The 19280-nt window shown below is 43.2% G+C and overlaps 1 protein-coding gene across 1 annotated transcript in view; it reads left to right on the top strand.

Annotated features, from left to right (window-relative positions):
- Positions 1 to 19280, top strand: part of AATK (apoptosis associated tyrosine kinase) — a 129919-nt gene that overhangs the window by 106007 nt on the left and 4632 nt on the right. Inside the window, exons 9-11 of the mRNA XM_029597462.1 lie at positions 1416 to 1537; positions 13275 to 13424; positions 15245 to 18755. Of these exons, the coding sequence (XP_029453322.1) occupies positions 1416 to 1537; positions 13275 to 13424; positions 15245 to 18755 (3783 nt within the window). The remainder of the gene's footprint in view (positions 1 to 1415; positions 1538 to 13274; positions 13425 to 15244; positions 18756 to 19280) is intronic.

The following is a 19280-nucleotide window of genomic DNA, read 5'->3' as shown; positions in this document are numbered from 1 at the left end:
GTTATGTCGAACTATACACGTGCATTGTAGGTTGGATTACATACTGCTGTTTGTTTCAAAGTTCTGAAGAGTCAGAAAGTAAAAGTTTGGGTGATAGTGATGTATTTAGGGAATGGTGAGAAAGTTAAAGGAAACAAACAAAAAAGGCAGATTTTACAGCTATAGGAAGCCCGATAATGAGAATGGAAAAAAAAAATACTTCAAATAAGTGTCTTTGGAGTCAGTTTTCAAAAGGTTATAGGCCTAAACCCTTAGATGCCTAAATTGGCCCTTTTGAAAACTGTCTAGGGCTGAACGCCTAAATTTAGGTTTCGGCACTGATTTTCAGCACCAGGCACCTAAATTAGAGAACTGTGTGCCTATGGGTCCTTAAGTACCTAAATCTAGGCAAATGAATCCCAGACCTAAATTTAGGGAATTCTGAGCCTAAATTTGGCTGAAAATCCCACAAACTTAGGGTCTTCATTTAAGCATTGAACATTTTTTGAAAACAGCTCGCTTTGTTTCCAAGTGTTTGATCTTCCTGTGTTAAATATCTTGCATTTCTGGTAGCTCTGACGTCCTCTTTCAGTGTTCTAGAAAGAAAGGTCACCAAACAGGCAGCAGGTGAAGCCTTGGTACTGAACTCATTTCATATATTTGTGACCTGCTCCCCTTCGTCAACATCCTGAAAGCGGAAGAGCAGTCAGCCTCTCCCGAGCTCCTGTTCCGTTTTGACACCTGTTTGAATGTGGGCTTGCATCTGTCACTGCTCCCTGATTATTTTAATGTGACCCTGTGGGGGCTGGCACAAATTTGGAAAAAAAATGAAACTGTGACATTCCTGACTTCCCCCTGGCTCACCACTGCAGGTCTCCAGGGAAGGGCTGCCCGTGAAGGAACGGGAGAAACAAGAGGCTATTTTTTTTATTTTATACATTGATTTTATTAATTTTGCAGAAACCTGGCTTGGTGTGGGGTTACAGAACTGGTGTAAATGAGGCAATTTAACAGTGAATTTTTTCGATGGGAACAGTGACTCACGTCTAACTCGGTTTAACAGAGCAGATCACATCCCAGGAAGCTGTTGTTCACTTTATGTTTAATTATAACAGTCCCTGTTCCTATCATTCAGTGTTCAATCTTGACACTGTTTGTGATTTGATTATTCTCCCCTCTGCCCCCCCCCAGTAATCTTGGGGTGGAAGCTACGGTGCCAGCAGTGTTGTCAGTGTCCGTTCTTCCCAGCAGGTAGCCTTTCAGCTTCCCTGCTTACACTGGGAGCTGGGGAGGACGTAGTTACCTGATGGGGAAAGGTGAGACAGGTCGGGGTGGACTCCTGCCGCATTATTTGCCATGGAAGGAGGAAAAGGAAGAGGCAGCCGGTGAGGTGTGACGTGAAACTCATATTTTCCTTTCTCATGCTGACTCTGCAGGAGGACTATTTTGTGACCACGGATCAGCTATGGGTGCCCTTGCGATGGATTGCCCCAGAGCTCATCGATGAAGTCCATGGGAACCTCCTGGTGGTGGATCAAACAAAGTCCAGCAACATTTGGTAAAAGCAGCCAAATTCTCGCTACATTTACAGCCTTTGGCAGGCCGACGCTTGCTATATTATCATCGCAGAGTAACAGTAAGAATGCTCAAAAATGACAAAATGGAAAAATAAACCCTGAGCAGAGAAAAGCTGGAGAGGCGATAGAGGGGATTGGTGTGCTTATCCCTCCTCCCCTGCCTGCTCTGCTTGTCCCTTTCCTCCCTGCTGTGCTTGTTCCTCCTCTCCATCTACAAGTAGTTTCTTTGTGTATCCATATTTCATCTTAATGCAAAGTGGGCATAGCCAAAACTGAATTTTTTTGGGAGGGTCCCAAGGTTACCATAGTGGGGGGGACACTGGGCTAGCCCTCCACCTGCTCCCATCCTATGTAGGTCTTCACAGCAGTGACTACAAAACTCTTTGATTACTGGCAACATTCTGTACCTTCTGTCTTTTCACTCTCTCTCTGACTTGGCTGTCTCTCTCACTATCCCTCTGTGGTTATGGCAGCTACTTTATGCAAGTGTTAAACTCTCCGGCTGCAATAGAGCATTTTGTAAACAGGCTTCCAACCAGCCAGGCATTCCTGAACTTTTACACTGCTGAGAGGAGGGGGGATGTTTACCTGCCAAAAGTAAATAGAAAGATTTTGATGGTCTCAAATCTTTACAGGACTAGCCCAAGAGCAGTGTTATTTCCTTGTTCAAGTTAGCCTTTTTAAAGCGGAGAATCATGGACTGGCAATGATTCCAATGCTGCCAGGCCCTCTAACTACTGCACCTTTAAGGGTTGACATGATACTGCTATTTGGGGAGAGAGCCTGAGACAAAAGTGAAGGCACAGACCTCCTGAGGCTGCCTCTTAGCTATGCCCCTGGTGCACAAACTATTGCATGTTCCATTTTTTCCCCTGCATCACCCAGTGATTTTTGTTGCGGTTGCATACAGTAGGTGACAAATGAAGAGTGCCAGTAACTGGGATGGGGACCTCCTTAACCCCATGAACACTGGGACAAGTCTCAGATCTATATGGGCCAAGAGAAAGCACCAGTTAGAACATAAAAACATAAGACTTGCAATACTGGGTCAAACCAAAGGTCCATTTAGCCCAGCATCCTGTCTCCAACAGTGACCAATTCAGGTCCCAAGTACCTAGCAGGATCCCAAAGAATAGATACAATCTTTCTTGCTCATAGGGGATGAGCAGTTTTCCTAAGTTTACATGGCTAATAATGGTTCATGGACTTTTCCAGGAATTTGTCTAGCCCCTTTTTAAACTCAGCTATGTTAACTGCTTTCACCATATCCTCTGGCAACAAATTCCATAGTTTATGTGCTGAGTGAAAAAATACTTTCTCTGGTTTGTTTTAAGTGCGCATTTTGGTCACCCTTCTCTGTACCTTTTCTAGCTCTGCTATATCTTTTTTGAGATGGGGGCGACCAGAACTGCACACACTACTCAAGGTGCGGTCGCACCATGGATTGATACAGAGGTGTAATGATCCTGTTTTATTTTCCATTCCTTTCCTAATAGTACCTAGCATTCTATTTGGGTTTTTTTTTGACTGCCACCACACATTGGGCCTAATTTCTGTTAGCACTGTCTGTCTCTTCATCCTGGCCACTGCTGTACTCTTCCCCATCACACATGGAATTCCTGTCCCTAGAGATTCCACATGGCGTTTTATCTCCTGCAGGACTTTTATCATGCTTGACTCTGTGCCACCCTTAGGCTATGGTGCCACCCCCTCCACCAGTTTGACCTGGCCTATCATTTTGATATAATTTGTAACCTGGTATCCCAGTGTCCCATTGGTTAGCCTCCTTCCCCTAGAACAAAGGTAATTAAAAAGAATCTAACACTGGGCTCTAGCTGTCAGTTGGCGCAGTTTGAGCAAGTGATCAGACTTATTATCCTGAATCAGTAGCAAGAACTGTTTTCTGCCTGCAAATTGCGATGTTTCTGGCCGAAAAGCACCAAGTGGCACTGGAAGTCAGCTGCTGTGGCTGGGCAGGTGTCACTGAAGAAGAGGTTGCCCTGGACAGGATAAGTGGAGGAAATACTTGTCAGAATGCAGATGTGTGTATTCCAAAACTGCCATGTGTACTGTCCGCATCCCACAACACCATGCAGCACGTCAGTTGTCAGAGGCCTGAGCTATGGTTCTCTGGGAGATGTTAAAAAATAGGAAGGGTTTACCCCAGCCTATCAGAATGCAGACCATATGGTTTCTTTTATGAAAAAAAGAAGAGTTTCCTCTCCTCTTATTTTAGCTAGAAAATCATCATTTTTAACACCCCTGGGTTGAGATCCTCACTGAGGAGTCCATGAGCCATTTCTAATTCCAAGGGTTTGAGATGTCCAAGCTTCTTTTACTGTCCAGAAGTCCCTCTGTTTCCAGGATTCCCTGTCAAGGAGGGGAGACTGATCTCCAAAGCCCTGAGAATTATATAACAGAATTTAATAGGTATAGCAATAAGTTCACTGGATGATGAGTGCAATTCCAGCATAACTTTGCCGACCATTAATGTAGAAATGAAGTGATTGACAATATGCAAGTCTTTGTTCCATTTAAGAAAACCACAAGGATTAGATGCCACGGTCCTTTTCAAACCTTTATTGAAGTGGAGACGTATATATTCTTATAGGGCTATACGAATATATACGTCTCCACTTCAATAAAGGCCCACTTATAGGGCTATAAGAATATATACGTCTCCACTTCAATAAAGGTCCACTTATAGGGCTATAAGAATACATACGTCTCCACTTCAATAAAGGTTTGAAAAAGACCATGGCATCTAATCCTTGTGGTTTTCCTGACGGCTTTCTTAGATCGCCTACCTTCTTGCTTTTTGTTCCATTTAATCCATTAAATAATTCAGTCCCACTACATTTGTGATTCTTAACCTGATGGTCTAATCTACGCTTCTGTTTCCACACTCCTTTTCAGTTGCAGGGGTAGTTTTGGAGCACCCTCCAGAACTGGGGCAATAGGATTCTCCACAGGGACGGCCACTTTGAAACGTCTATGGGTGCGAGCACACAAACGCCTGAATTTTATAGAGTCCGCGCAGGTGCGCGTGCATTATTTAAAACACACTCTAATTTTAAGCAGTTACGTGAGGAAATGTTATTCGTGCATTTTCCTTAAGACTTGTCTGCTTTTACACATACAAGAAAGTCCATTTTTAAACTCGCGCGCGTGAAGGACATTACCAGTTTTACCAGTTCGTCCACCGGTTTGCCCAATCTGTTTCTAGGTCATCCAGACCCCCTCCCCCCCCCCCCCTGCCAGTTTACCTAGACCCCCTCACCCAGTCATTTTTTCACTTTTATGATATTTAAAATCATTTATATTGGGCAGAAGTAAATATATGCAGGTAAAAGACTGACGCGTGTCATTTTAAATAGCAACTTACGTGTGTACATGTTGGCCACTCTCCAGAATGCCTCTGCCCTTGCCCTTGGTCCACCCCTTTTTTCTATGCACAGAGTTACTTGTAGTCCCCGTGTTACACGCATATCAGGTTTTAAAATACAGTTTACTTGCGCATGTGCTCTTTTACACATGCGTGTGATCTTGTTTGCATGCACAGGGCCAGATTTTTAAATCTACGCCTGATTTTATAACATGCACGCGTAGCCGCGTGCATGTTATAAAATCCAGGGTCGGCGCACGCAAGGGGGTGCACACTTGTGCACCTTGCACGCACCGAGCCCTAGGGGAGCCCCGATGGCTTTCCCTGTTCCCTCTGAGGCCGCTCTGAAATCGGAGCAGCATCAGAGGGAACTTTCCTTCCACCCCCCCAACCCCACCTTCCCCTCTCTTCCCTTATCTAACCCACCCCCCAGCCCTCTCTAAACCCTCCCCCCGACCTTTGTTGATGAAGTTGCACCTGCCTCCAGGCAGGCGTAGGTTACGCGCGCCGGCCGAGTGCCGGTGCGCAAGCCCCCGGCATGACTGCTGTGCCGGAGGCCTCGCTCCCGCCCCCGGCCTGCCCCTGGCCTGCCCATTTTTTCAAGCCCCAGGACATACGCGCGTCCCGGGGCTTGCGCGCATCGCCAGGCCTATGCAAAATAGGCTTGGCGTGCGCAGAAGCAGGTTTTCGGGGTTATGCGCATAATATACGCGCAGAATCCTTTGAAAATCCACCCCTAAATTTAAATGGTATACTGTTATGAACGTTGGCCGCAGCCGCCCGTGGCTGACCCAACTCACGTCATGTCATGCCTGGCTCTCCAGTCTCCACTCCTGATGAACTCGTGGCTGAGGCAGGCTGCTACCACCACGTTCCTCCTGGCTCTCCGGGCCCCACGTGGCGGCTGGGATGCCACCGACCTACCCTCTGACTCCAGGCCTCCTTAGGTGCGTGCCCGCGCCATCTGTCCTCCCATTAAAGGCCCAATGGCGGGAACTCCAGGGTCGTCCCCAGCTGATGACATGACTATCCTGAGATATTTAAGCACTTCCTTTGGCCTACGCTAACCAACTTGGCAACAAGTTCCCTGAGCTCCTCTGGTGCTTGTTCCTGTTTCTCCAGACCTGTGGTTCCTGCCTATTGTCTCTGCTCTTGGATTGAGGACTCTGGCTCTGGGTACCAGCTCCTCGGGGGCCTGCTCTGCGCTTCCGTTCCTGGGACTCTATCTCCGCACTACTTCGCCAGAGATCCTGCCTCTATGCTTCTCCGCTTCTCGGGGTAGCCTCAGCGCTACTACACCAGAGATCCCATCTCTACGCGTCCCCCTCCTCGGAGTCGTGTCAGCACTATTACACCAGAGATCCTATCTCCATGCTTCCCCGCTCCTTGGAGCAGCCTCAGTGTTACCACTTCTGGGGTCCTGTCTCCGCGCTCCTCGGGGCCTGCCCTGTGCAATTCTGCATTGGAGATCCTTCCTCTGGTATATCCTCTCTCCTGACCTGCCTAGCACTGCGATACCATTGAACTGACTCTCTCTGACCCCGCTCCTCTTGGCACTCTGCAGTTCTGCTACAGTGCAGGTGCCTGCGATCATGTGATTGTGACGCAGACAGCTCTTCTACACCTCCTCTCTCTGGGGCCACAGCCGTGGTCCTGTTGCCTTTGTTTCCAGTCTACCTCACCTCCCGATGGTGAGGACCTGTGGGGCCCAGCCCCTCAGGTACTGTCAACCCCCATCTCGGGCCAAGGGTCCACAAAACCTACATAACCTAACACATACAATACAATCCCATTTTTCAGACCTTAATTCAGATGACTACTCCTTATCCAACTTCCTTCAGTATGTGCTCATGATATATGGTGGTTAACACCAGATAGATGCCATATTTCTCCTTTCTTTCACAGTTTTCTTCTCCTCTCAGGAATGAATGTAAATCCAGTTCTATTGTTGACCTTTGAGTCGGATCTCTCTGGGTGAGATACTCCTGAAAACTCCTTTCTTCCTGACAATGACTAAATTCCCTTGGGGAATTTATTTGCTGGATCAAAATTAACGATCCAAACTTCCAAAAGCAACAAAAGGTGAAGGAAGGGTGGACAAAACTTCCTCTAAATAACGTCCTCTCAAAAAGAGAAGAGGAGTTACCCTGGCTTCCATCTGCCCCATACCTTCCTCATAAATGTCCCAGGATAATCCCTTCCAAATAAAAGGAACTCCATTCCGCCTCCTCAAAAGTCAATTCAAAAATCCATACTACAAAGTTGTGTCCATGGTTTCTATAAAGCCAGGACATGCTCAGTGCAGCAATCCACATGGATGAGCTATATACAATATAAGGGGTACTTCTATTCTACCTGTTCTTTCTAGAAGAGAAGCAGTGGGGTTCTCTATACTTCCATAAGCAGAAGAAATAAAATGAAGACAATTTTCCAAGTAATTCCCATGATAAAGTAATTTTGTAGTCATGGAAATGGGTTTTTGAAAATAGCCCATGCTGTATGCAGGTAAAAATGTGTGTGTAGTATTCCTGCTTATGCACGTTTACCACATTTGGGAGAGGAGTTCCTGGGGACGTGGTGGAGGCAGGGATTGAAATTGTACATATTTTTTAATTTTCCAAAGTATGTACCTTGTTTTAATAAATAAAAAGTATCTGTCCATAAAAGAGGTGCAGAGCATCTCTGGATGCTTTTTTTTTTAGGAATTTTCAAAGCATAAAACATAAGATATTCCATGCTGGGTCAAACCAAGATCTACCAAGTCCAGCTTCCTGTCTCCAACAGTGGCCAGTCCAGGTCGCAAGTACCTGGCAGATCCCATAAAGTAGATCTGATTCGTTACTCACTCCCAGGGATAGCAATAGCTTTCTTTAGTCTACCTGGATAATAATGTGTTATGGAACATATCCAAAACTCTTAAACTCTGCTATGCAAATCATCTTGACCACGCCCTCTGGCAACAGATTCCACAGCTTCATGGTATGTGAATGATAAAGTACTTTCTATGATTTGCTTTAAATCTGCTGCTGTTAGTTTCATGGAGTGTTCTCGTGTTTTAGTAAATAACCATCCTGTATTTACCTGTTCCACCCCACTCATGATTTTATAAACTTCTGTTATGTCCCCTCTCAGCCATCTCTTTACCAAGCTGAAGATCCCTAGCCTACGTAGCCTCTCACATAGGGTAGACGTTCCATTCCCTTTATCATTTTTGTCATCTGCCACTGCATTTTTTTCTAGATTAGTTATATCTTTTTTGAGATGGAATGACCAGAAATGCACACAGTATTCAAGGTACATTCACACTATGATTCGATACAGAAGCAATATGATATTTCCATTTTATTCTCCATTCCTTTTCAGATCATTCCTAACATTTGATTTGCTTTTTTGACTGCCACCACACACTGAGCTGAGGATTTCAATGTATTGTCCAGAAGGACTCATAAAGGTCCTTTTCCTGAGTGGTGATTCCCAATACAGAACCTAGCATCGAGTACCTGTAGATGGGATTGGTTTTCCCTATGTGAATCACTTTGCACTTTTCCACATTAAATTTCATCTGTCGTTCAATTGCCCTGTCTCCTAATCTCACCCTCTGCAGTACCTCGCAATCTGCTGCTATTTCAACAACTTTGAATAATTTTGTGTCATCTACAAATTGAATTACCTCACTCATCATTCTCTATTCCAGATCATTTATGAATATGTTAAACAGAATGGGTCCCAGTACCAATCCCTGTGCTACTCCATTAATAACCTTTCTCCATTTGGAAAACTGACCATTTAATCCTAGCCTCTGTTTCCTGTCTTTTAACCAGCTAGCATTAGCAATCCATAATAGGACATTGCCTCCTATCCCATGACTTTAATTTCCTGAGGAGTCACTTATAGGGGATTTTGTCAAATGCCTGCTGAAAATCCAAATGCACTATATCAACCAGCTCACCTTTATCTACATATTTATTATTTACACATTCAAAAAACATCTAAAAGATTAGTAAAGTGAGACTGCTCTTTGCTAAAACCATGTTGATTCTTCCCCATTAAGGGGGTCATTTTCTATCTCTATCGCACGCGAAAAGTCACTTCTCGCGTGCAATAGCTAGATAGGGGCGGAGTCAGGGCGGTGTTGGCACCGGAAGAGCAGGAGTCGGGGCGTCGTCGGGGCGGACGTGGTGGAAACTTCACTTGCACCCATAGCACCACCTTTCACGGTGGCGCTATTGGGTGCAAAAGCCGGCAGCGATAACACAGAAGTGGTGCGATCGCTGCCGGCTTTCGCAGGCCCGCCCCCCGCTTTGCCCCCCCACCCCCCATTACCACGCGATTCAGGAAGGCGAGTAAAGATAGAAAATCCAGCCCTAAGCTATATATGAGTAGTAATTTTGTTTTCATGAATGGTTTCTACATTTCTCCCAGCACCAGCATCAGGCTCACTAGTCTATACCGCTAGTTTCCTGGATCATCCCTGAAACCCTTTTAAAAATTGGCATCACATTGGCCACTTTCCAGTCTTCAGGTATCATGGCTATTTTAGGTGATAGTTTACAGATTACTAGTAACAGGTTTGCAATTTCATGTTTTAGTTCTTTTAGAATTATGGGGTGGAAGCCATCTGGTCCTGGTGATTTGTTACTCTTTAGTTTGTCAGTCTGATCTATTGCATCCTCCATTATCGCATATATTTGTTTTATTTGCTCAGAATCTCCACCATTAAAGAATGTTTTAGGTATGGGTATGTTCCCAATATCCTCCTCAATAGAGACAGAGGCAAAGAATTCATTCAATTTTTCTGCTATTTCCTTATCCTCCCTGAGCACTCCTTTTGCTCCTCAGTCATTAAGCAGCCCAACTGATTCTTTCACAGGCCTTTTGCTTCAAATGTACTTGAAAAAGGTTTTATTAGTAGTTTTTGCCTCACTGTAAAGCTTCTTTTCAAATTCTCTCTTGGCCTGTCTTACTATTGTTTTACATCAAACTTGCCTAGTTTCATCATTTGGGTCTGCTTTCCTTATTTTAAAAGTTGCCACTTTAGCTTGAACTGCCTCCTTTACCTCACCATTATACCATACTGGCAGTTATTTGATCTTCCTTCAATCTTTAATGCATGAAATATATTTTATTTAAGTTTCCAAAATGGTATTTTTAATCAATGTCCACACCTCATGCAAATTTGTAGCCTTTGTAACTGCTCCTTTTAGTTTTTTTCTAACTAAGATCTGGATTCACCATTCTTTCGCAGAATAGTGAATCCTGCAAAAATGGGGGAGGGGGCAAAGGGGGGGGTGGGCCTGCAAAAGCCCGCAGCCTCCTCACCCCTGCAGTGCGCTGGCTGCCAGCTTTCGCACCGAATAGCGACACCATAAAAGGTGTAGTTATTCGGCGTGCTACTGCTGACGATAATGTTAGTAACATTATCGCTGGCAGCAAAAACACTGCTGACACTGCCCCTCCCTGCCCTGGCTCCTCCCCTCCCTGCCCCGGCTCCTCCCCTCCCCCTAATTTGCATCATATCGCATGCGAAAAGGCCCTTTTTGCATGCGATATAGCCTTATTGCGTGCGTTAGGGCCCTAACGCACGCAATAAGGGTTTAGAAAATAACCCCCTAATTAATTATTCTGTCATAATCTCCCTTTTTAAATTTATATGCTACTGCAGTAGTTTTAGTTAATGTTTTCTCTCCAGTGATTATGCCAAATTTGATTTTATTATGATCACTATTGCTTAGCAGCCCCACCACAGTAACCCCTTTTACCAGGTCATACTGAGGATTAGATCTAACATAGCTGTCCCTCTCATCAGTTCTAGGATCAGTTGCTCCATGAAGCAGTTATTAATGGCATCTAAAAACTGAACCTCTTTAGCATATCCTGATGCGACACTGACCCAATCAATATCAGGGTAATTGCAATCTCCCATTATTATTGTGTTGCCAAATTTATTTGCTTTTTTAAAATTCCAGTTAGCATGTCACAGTCTTATTTCTTCATCTTAGCCACGTGGCCAGGAGTATACCCCTACTGCTACACTCTTACCCATCACATATGGAATTTCTGTCCATAAAGATTCCATAGTGCATTTTGTTTCCTGCAGGATTTTTATCATGCTTGACTCTATGCCAACTTTTATATATAGTGCCATGCCTCCACTAATTCAATTTGCCATATCAAGTCAATATAATTTATACCCTAGTATAACAGATATTCATTGCTTATCCTCCTTCCACCATGTCTCTGAAATGCTGATAATGTCTATATTCTCGTATAATGCCATGGATTCTAACTCACCAGTCTTACTATTCAGACTTCTGTCATTCGCAAACAGACATTTTAATGTATTTTCTTATTTGTTCTTTCATATCTTTTTGAATCCACTACCTATTCTTTTGGGATTCTGCCTTTTCCCTAAGATAGTTTCAAGGCGAATTACAATCACAATTATAATTGGAATTACAATTACAGTTGCAACACAATTTATAGTCACCACAGAAGCATTGACCCTTTGAAAATTGGTGCAAATCTGTGGGTAAAATGTACCTGCACACTTTGCACTTCTGTGAACAGTGTGAAAATTGTAAGAGGGTCATTTTATAACAGCCCAAATAGCACTAAATTCTGCGTGTACACTGTACATACTGAGTATTTTTAAAGCGAACTTTATTAAGTTCACTTTAAAAATTCTCAAGTATTGACCAAGTACATGCACACATTATTTTATACAAAGTTACACCCGTGCGAAATTGGGCGTATCATGTGTGGGGCAACTTACACGGTTATTTTTTTAAATAAAAAAAGTGTACACATAAGTCACAACTCCATCCCCTGGAACAACTCTCCTAAGTGCCTGTACAAAATACATGTGAAACCAGATTCCATACATACTTTTATATACTCTGGCCCTCTGATTTTCAAAACATTACTCACATGCACAAAAGAATAGGGTTTCATGCACATAGGTCACTTTGAAAATAAAGCCCTAAAAGATTACAGAGCTGCCAGCTGGCAGTTTTACTGAGACATAACCACACTTTCACCAAGACACAGCCAAGAAGAAGAGCAACAGAGAGTTTAGCTCATAGGTGTGGATGTGCCATGTCGTAAATGAGGCATTTTACTGTCTACCAACATTCCAAAACAATGTCTGAATATCTATAAGGCTCTCGAAACAGCTCCCCATGCTGAGTAATTAGCAGCCAGCAGCTTCATACAATAGCTAGAGTTTCTGATCACTTAACAAGTTCATTCATACTGCATGCTCAAGTGAACACCGTGCCATGTGCTGTCACCAGGTTTAAAAAGGTTTTACTTACATTTGGCCTCCTACCAAAAGTCCTAATGAGACAGTATACAAACAAAATGTCTACTCTGTGCATGTCATAAATATTATAAACCATTAAAGTTCAGCAATAACAAGCCCCCAGATTATAATAGGATAAAATGGATGAGTCCCCAAATTAGTGTCAGGATGAGAGTCTTTGGATCTCTGGTCTTCTTCACTTCCTGAGGCTTCTGTGTGAAGCAGAAAAACTCTACTGGTCCAGGGTCCATTTTCCAAGAGGCAGTGGAAATCAGTTGGATAAACATATACAGAGGGAAGTTTCCATGCAATAAAGAATTTTATCAGAAAAATGAGTTGGGATAGGCACATAGGTGCAGCTGAAACACAGATACCTTCTCATTTAAGAAGGGAGGAAAGATTGCTCGCTCTCTCTCTTATAAATCAGCTCACATTTATATTTCCAAGCATCGCATCCTTATCTGAACATCTGCCTTTCTTTATAGGCTGCATAATGGTACTATTTCTTTTTTTTTTTATGTGCAAAGAATTTTTCTGTTCTCCATATCACCTAAGTGTTACTTCTTTGCCCAGTTAGCCTTCTTTTGGGTCCAGGATCTTTCCCAACTCCCACTCAAGGAAAAAGCCCAGGGTCACCCCTTGCTATTCTGCAATATTTCCCAGAAAACCATAGCTCATGCCTGGCCTACTAAGGCCCACCAGCCTCTGCTTCCTTGAGATAGACCAAAGAAGCTCCTTTAGGAAAACCCATGCACATTTCCTGCCCCTCTGGGTAAATGTGATTTCTTTTCTCCTTCCCAGTGCTCAGTGGACAATAGCCCTGTACTCACAAGTTAGGTTTTCCCTTAGCACTTGGATTTTTCTGTGCTGCCCGATAAGAATGGACTTGTCTTGTCTGAGGTCAACTTGGCTTGTAGCAAAAAGGCTGTTCACTGGCTTCTGAGTGTTTTATCTGTGGTTGTTTAATACCTCAATCCCATTCAGCTGCTTCAACTAGAGTAACTCAAGAGTTTGCATTTCTTCTTATATACAGGTCATTGGGAGTGACTATTTGGGAGCTGTTTGAGTTGGGAAGCCAGCCCTACCACCTCTACTCTGACAGGCAGGTCCTCAGCTATACCATCAAGGAGCAGCAGCTCAAATTACCCAAGCCTCAGCTGAAACTATCACTGTCTGATCGCTGGTGAGAAACACAGGAACTCTGCTACCTAGTGCCATTGGTTTTGTGATTCTATGAAATGCCGTATTTCAAATGCATTTTTCTGTCTGTTGCGGTCATCTTGGTCTCTCTCCCACCACTGCTCTTTTCCCCTCATCCTAATATAGTTCTCTTTCTTTTCCCAATGCAGCCTCTATAAGTCTGTCTGTTTCTCTCTGTCCCCACTTTCTGCATACGTTTTATACCCGTAAATCAGAACCCAAGGGAGATACAGAAGAGCTGTTAATAAGATTAACAAGAAAACCAGAAAAGCACATCATAGCTTGTGAATTTCAGTTAAAATACAAATAACTTAACTGTGTAATTAAAATTTTTTTTAAAGGTAATTCAGAGAAGCCATTGCTTCCCATATATGTATTTATTTATTTGTTAGGCTTTTATATACCGTTGTTAAGAGTAGCCATCACAACGGTTTACAAATATTTCAAACATATACAAATTCAAGTAAAATATTTCAAACAAAAATCAAGATGTTATCCTAAAACACAGTAAAGAAAGCATAAAAAGCATAATGTAATTCTATGATCCTAAAAACAATTAATAAATCAATTAAAATGTAAAATTAAATAAAATAGTCAATAATAAAACATAAAAGCGCTATGTAAAAATACAGTCTTAAGAACAATTAATAAATCAAGATCTCACACTGTACACTGTGCATGGTTGTCATTCAACCGGAAAAAGAAAGAAATAGCTCAATGTTTTAAGCATTTGTCCTGATTAACTGCATGAAGTCAGATGACCCAGTAATGCACTCTAGCAGTGCCTGCTGCATATTCACTGAAAGGATTGCATGCCATTTCAGTACATATCCAAAATCCTTATAGATGGAGGAAGAAAACAAAATAAAGATCTGAATCCTGACCAGCTTCTTATATGGTGAGGCAGTGACTTCTTAACAACTATTCATATTTCTATAAATAGAACTTACTTATCTTTGAAGAGTGTCTTGATAAGAAATTTTCTTTGCCAGATTTTTACTCCTCAGCTCTGTTGAATAATCTGAGCAACTATACTTTTTCACTATATAGAGAATTAAAACTGGGGGGGAGGAAGAGTCTTAAAATCTGTAGTTTGCTGCTATTTGATTTAGTAGTGGGAATACTGATTCTTTCATTTTTTAGAGGGTCCTGAGCAGATTAGATGTCTTTCCCTTAGACTCTCTAGAAAGAGGTATGAGTTGAAGCCTTATCAAAGCCAGTGAGCATGAATAATTAGCACTAATTTAATAACATTGGTTCCAGTGACAGGTTTTGTTTACAGGAGCTAAAGATAACATAAATTCTCCTTTTTCATTGGAATCCTAGTTTTGACTCATTAGTACAACTAAAGTCATTAGTTTGCAGAGTCACTACTTTAAGTCCAGAGTCCATCAGCTATCCAATGAACCCAATCAGAAGTTGGAAGGATACACTGAATACATGTGGAGAAACAATATGAAGTGCATGACCAGAGACTTTACTATGTATTTGGATATTATTAAAATGTAAATTAATTTAGAAACTGATTTGAATTTCTTTTGCAAAATAATGTATTTAGTCTTCCCATGGGTGATACGCAGGAAGGAATAGGAAGTGAGTACAGGCAGTTTTGCCTTCTGGTGTGAAGATTTATAAGCAGCAGCCATACAGGTGGTTCCTTCATTGGAGGCTATTAGAAAGAAGGGAGGCCTATGCCTTCTGGGTTCAGTTTCATTGATAAAAGAATGAGATATGTTTGCTAGGGCACATTTACAGCAATGGGCAATTTTGGTTCTAATGGATGAAACATGTCTATTGTTTCAGGTACGAAGTCATGCAGTTCTGCTGGTTACAGTCTGACCAGAGGCCAACAGCAGAAGAAATCCATCTCCTGCTTTCCTACCTGTGTGCGAAAGGAGCAACAGAAGTTGAGGAAGAATTTGAGAAGCGCTGGAATTCCATGAAACCCAGCAGCAGCGCTGTCACCAACCACCAAAATGCAGAGGTGTCCTCCTATCCTTTGCTGGAGCAGTTCGCCAGTGACGACTTCCACTCAGATGGAGATGATATACTGACAGTCACAGAAACAAGCCATGGACTCAACTTTGAGTACAAATGGGAGCACACCAAGCCCGAGACATTATCTGGGGCACTGAGTCCCAGCAATGCCCAGTACCAGGACATATACTACTCTGCCATTTCCACAGGAAAGCTCAGCCTTGGAGTTTCACCTTCCTGTTATGAATGCAAACAGGGTTGTCCAAGTTTGCATGCCACTGGCATCGTTCCCATCCTCAGTGCTCACAGTCCATCAGTAAGCAGTGAATATTACATCCGCATTGAAGAACCATCAGAGTGCAATACAGGGTTAGATTACACCATGTGCTCCTACAGCCCAGAATATCAGCAGGAATCTCCTATAAAGGCAGCATGTTGGTGTGGGAAAGAGGAAAAAGGGAACCTGTATGATTCTGATAATAGCCCTTCTGTATCTGTAACCATGGAGCCGCTACTGGTTCAAGATCCTCTAATTAGTAATTCCTGTCAAGTCTCTGATCCCTACAAGTCTTACATAAGCAGGGATAAGGAGAAATATCAACAGTGCCCAGCTGACAATGTGGATGACTGTCTGCCAGAGGATTCCTCAGACACTAAGCAAGAGTGGACAGTTCCAAGCTTCAGGGAAACATTTTTCAAGGACCCTCTTGGGGTCTCACCTTCAGTGCATTGCTTGTGTAGAGACTCTGTCCAACTGCCCACCAGCAATTACAAGGAGCAGGAGGAAATCACTTTCCCAGACAGATCGTTGGAGGACAATACGCAGAAGGCAGCTAATAGGAGTTTGAAAGAAAGTAAGGCAAAAAGTGAGGGATATGATTCCATCACTGTTGAGGTCAGTGATGAGGAAAGGGGTATTAGTCCTGAGTATCAGCATGGAGGCTGTGAGAGCAACATGTTTGAGGAAGACAACACAATAATTCTGAGGAAGCACTGGACCTCCAATAGCTCTTCCAATAATAACATTAGCAGTTGCGCTCCACAGCTCTGTGAGGATCCTGATGCTTGGTACAACAGACGTGTGATCAACTTTAAGGGTCTGGTTACAGAGCCCTTTGGACCTGAACCAGGGCAGAATATTGATCTGGTTGATGTGCTGGTGGAGAATAGAAGTTCTGAATTAATAGACCAACTAGCACAACAAGAGATGCAACGCCATGAGGATTGTGGCTTCAGAATGAATCAGAGGGATTGTGAAACTGTGTCTTCTACAGAATGCACCTTAAGCCAAGAGAGAGAACAGGCCAGCTTATCTGCTTTCTGTCATGCTTCTCAGTCAAATGAAAAAGAGTTGGTGAGAGTTTCCAATCTGTCACAGGATCCATGCTCAGAATTTCCAGATCCTTTACTTGCGAGTGAAGCCTTTGCTTTTAGTACAAGTCTAGCAACAAAAGAGCCAGAACTAATGAAGGAAGGTGACAGGTATTCAGTTTTAATTGTAGATCCATCAGAAGCTGCCCCAGATCCTAAACAAGGTCGACATTGCACACATCATTCAAACCTTATAGACAATGTCGCTGCCTTACCTGAGACAGCAGTGAATCCAGCCACTGCTCATAAAGAGGGGTTTCCAGTGTCTATTTCTGTCTCTCTTTGCCATGACCAAACACAGCTTGAAAACTCTTCTGAGGCTGCAGCCAACCTAAGAGAAATTTCTATAGAGACCAATAAAATGATTGCTAGTGAACTGGATGGGGCTTCAGAGAAGACTAGCTCCAGTATCAGTTTCAATGAAACTGATGCGTGCAGTGATGACGACACAACAGAGCTGACTTCTGGAGTCTTCATGGATTTCTCTGGTGACTTTCCTGAGAGAGTAGATATGGCTCCACCTTTTAAATCTCTTCAGAAACAAGTGGGAACACCTGATTCTCTAGAGTCCCTGGATATTCCATCCACGACAAGTTCTTGTGAGGTCTTCAGTCCCTCCATATTCAATCCTTCAAGTCAGCCCAAAGTGTTGGATAGTGGCTACAACACAGAAAACTTTGAATCTCCAGAATTTGTCCTGAAGGAGCCTCAAGATCCAAAAGATCCAGAATCCTCCAACCAAATGACCATGAGTCCCAGCAGACTAACAATAACTGAGGTCAGTGGCCCCACAATGGAAATGCACATGTCTTCATCTTTCAGCAGTGAACTCCACAGCCTGGATGAGAAAAATCCCTACAGGGATTCCGCCTATTTTTCCGATTATGACACGGACATGGACAAATACTTGAAAGAAGATGAAGAGGAGGAAGATGATGACACATCAGAGTTTCATGATATTGTGGTTAGGTCCCCCGTGAAAACATCAGAACCGGGGCTGAGGGATCAGAATGCGGTCACCTTTGAACAAACAATTTCCAAAAGTGACAGTGACAAAATTTCCATATTCAGCAATGTCTCGTGCAATACAGAGGACAGCATTTCAAAGACTGCTGCTTTTCTTAGTTGTGGCATGCCTGCAGAAAGTTTTGACTATGTACCTGAAGAACAAAGTACAAAGCAGCTTAAAACTCAAGAACTTTCCTTCTCCACAAAGATGACTTTGAGAAGAGAGACTTGTACTAACCCTAGAATGGCTGTGAAAGAAGATTCCCTGGATGACGGATTGGGCTTGGAGGCCAACAAAGAGGCACCTGATAGCAGTTACTTTATCTCCAGCGCTGCTACACACACTGTGTCGTCAAAGTCCATTTCATTTTCTTCTGTCCAGCTGAATCTAGAGGATCAGGGTTTACTAAGTTTGAAACAGATACAAAGTCTCTTACCTAATGAGAAAGAGATTGCAGAGCGGACTGAACTGGTTCCAGACCAAAGGTCAGCAGAAAGCAGTGGGGTGACCTTTAAGATGCACTGCCCATTAGATGTGGAGGTGTCTGGAAGTCAGTGTGAGCCAGAAGAGTGCGTAGAACTGCAAGGGCATAGCACTGTCTCTAAAACTCAGGTTCCACGGCTGTCCCTGGACCTTTCTTTGCTGCAAAGGAAGAGGGGACCCATGCAGGGTGCCCTGGACAAAGGCGACGAGGCAGACGAGGAAGAGGATGACACAGAGGACAGCGATGAGTCTGATGAAGAGCTGCGGTGCTACAACATTCAGGAGCAGAGTGAGGAGAGTGAAGATGAAGCTGCTGTTGTCCCGGTCATTGTCAGTGTAAACAGCAGCACCAGGAGCCTTCGGAGCCTCCTGAAGATGCCCAGCTTGCTGTCCCAGTCCTTCTGTGAAGAACTAGAAAGGAAGAAGAAAGTGGTGTCTTTTTTTGATGATGTAACTGTCTACCTCTTTGACCAGGTAAAGATGCATTAATTTTGAAGTGTATGCGTCTACAACAAATGAAAACTACAGCAGCCCATACATGGAATCATCAGAAACTATGTTTATGAGTGATATGAAAAAGCCCTAAAGTGCATTATATGAAGCCAGAAAGAGGAAAATATCCTGTGATTTTAAGGATACCTATTTTACCTGTAAGGAGAATAGGTTAAGGAATCTTCTGTCCATATATAAGCACCGTCCTTGGATATTAGTAAGAAGTAAATGGATAACTAATGGGTATCTGAGATATTAGGGCACATAATGATGTCACTGTACCGACTTGTTTCTACAGAGCAACTGAAGGGTGGCTGAACTTACTTCTTTAGTGAGTTTAGAAATCCTTGAGGTGCTTCTGAACCGTTAACAGAATTAGATGGTGGCACCTACCTATCGTTATTTGAGTTGATGTGCTGGAGACCAACAAAATCTCTATGTGTAAGATAAGTGAAGTTCTCTGTTCACTGGCTTGGCAGTAAGCACTGTATCCAAAGAGAATCAGGA

The sequence above is a fragment of the Rhinatrema bivittatum genome, chromosome 4 (assembly GCF_901001135.1).
Source record: "Rhinatrema bivittatum chromosome 4, aRhiBiv1.1, whole genome shotgun sequence".
Taxonomy (NCBI): Eukaryota; Metazoa; Chordata; class Amphibia; order Gymnophiona; family Rhinatrematidae; genus Rhinatrema; species Rhinatrema bivittatum.
Note: the sequence above shows the minus strand (reverse complement) of the source record. Positions and strands in the feature narration are given on the sequence as shown.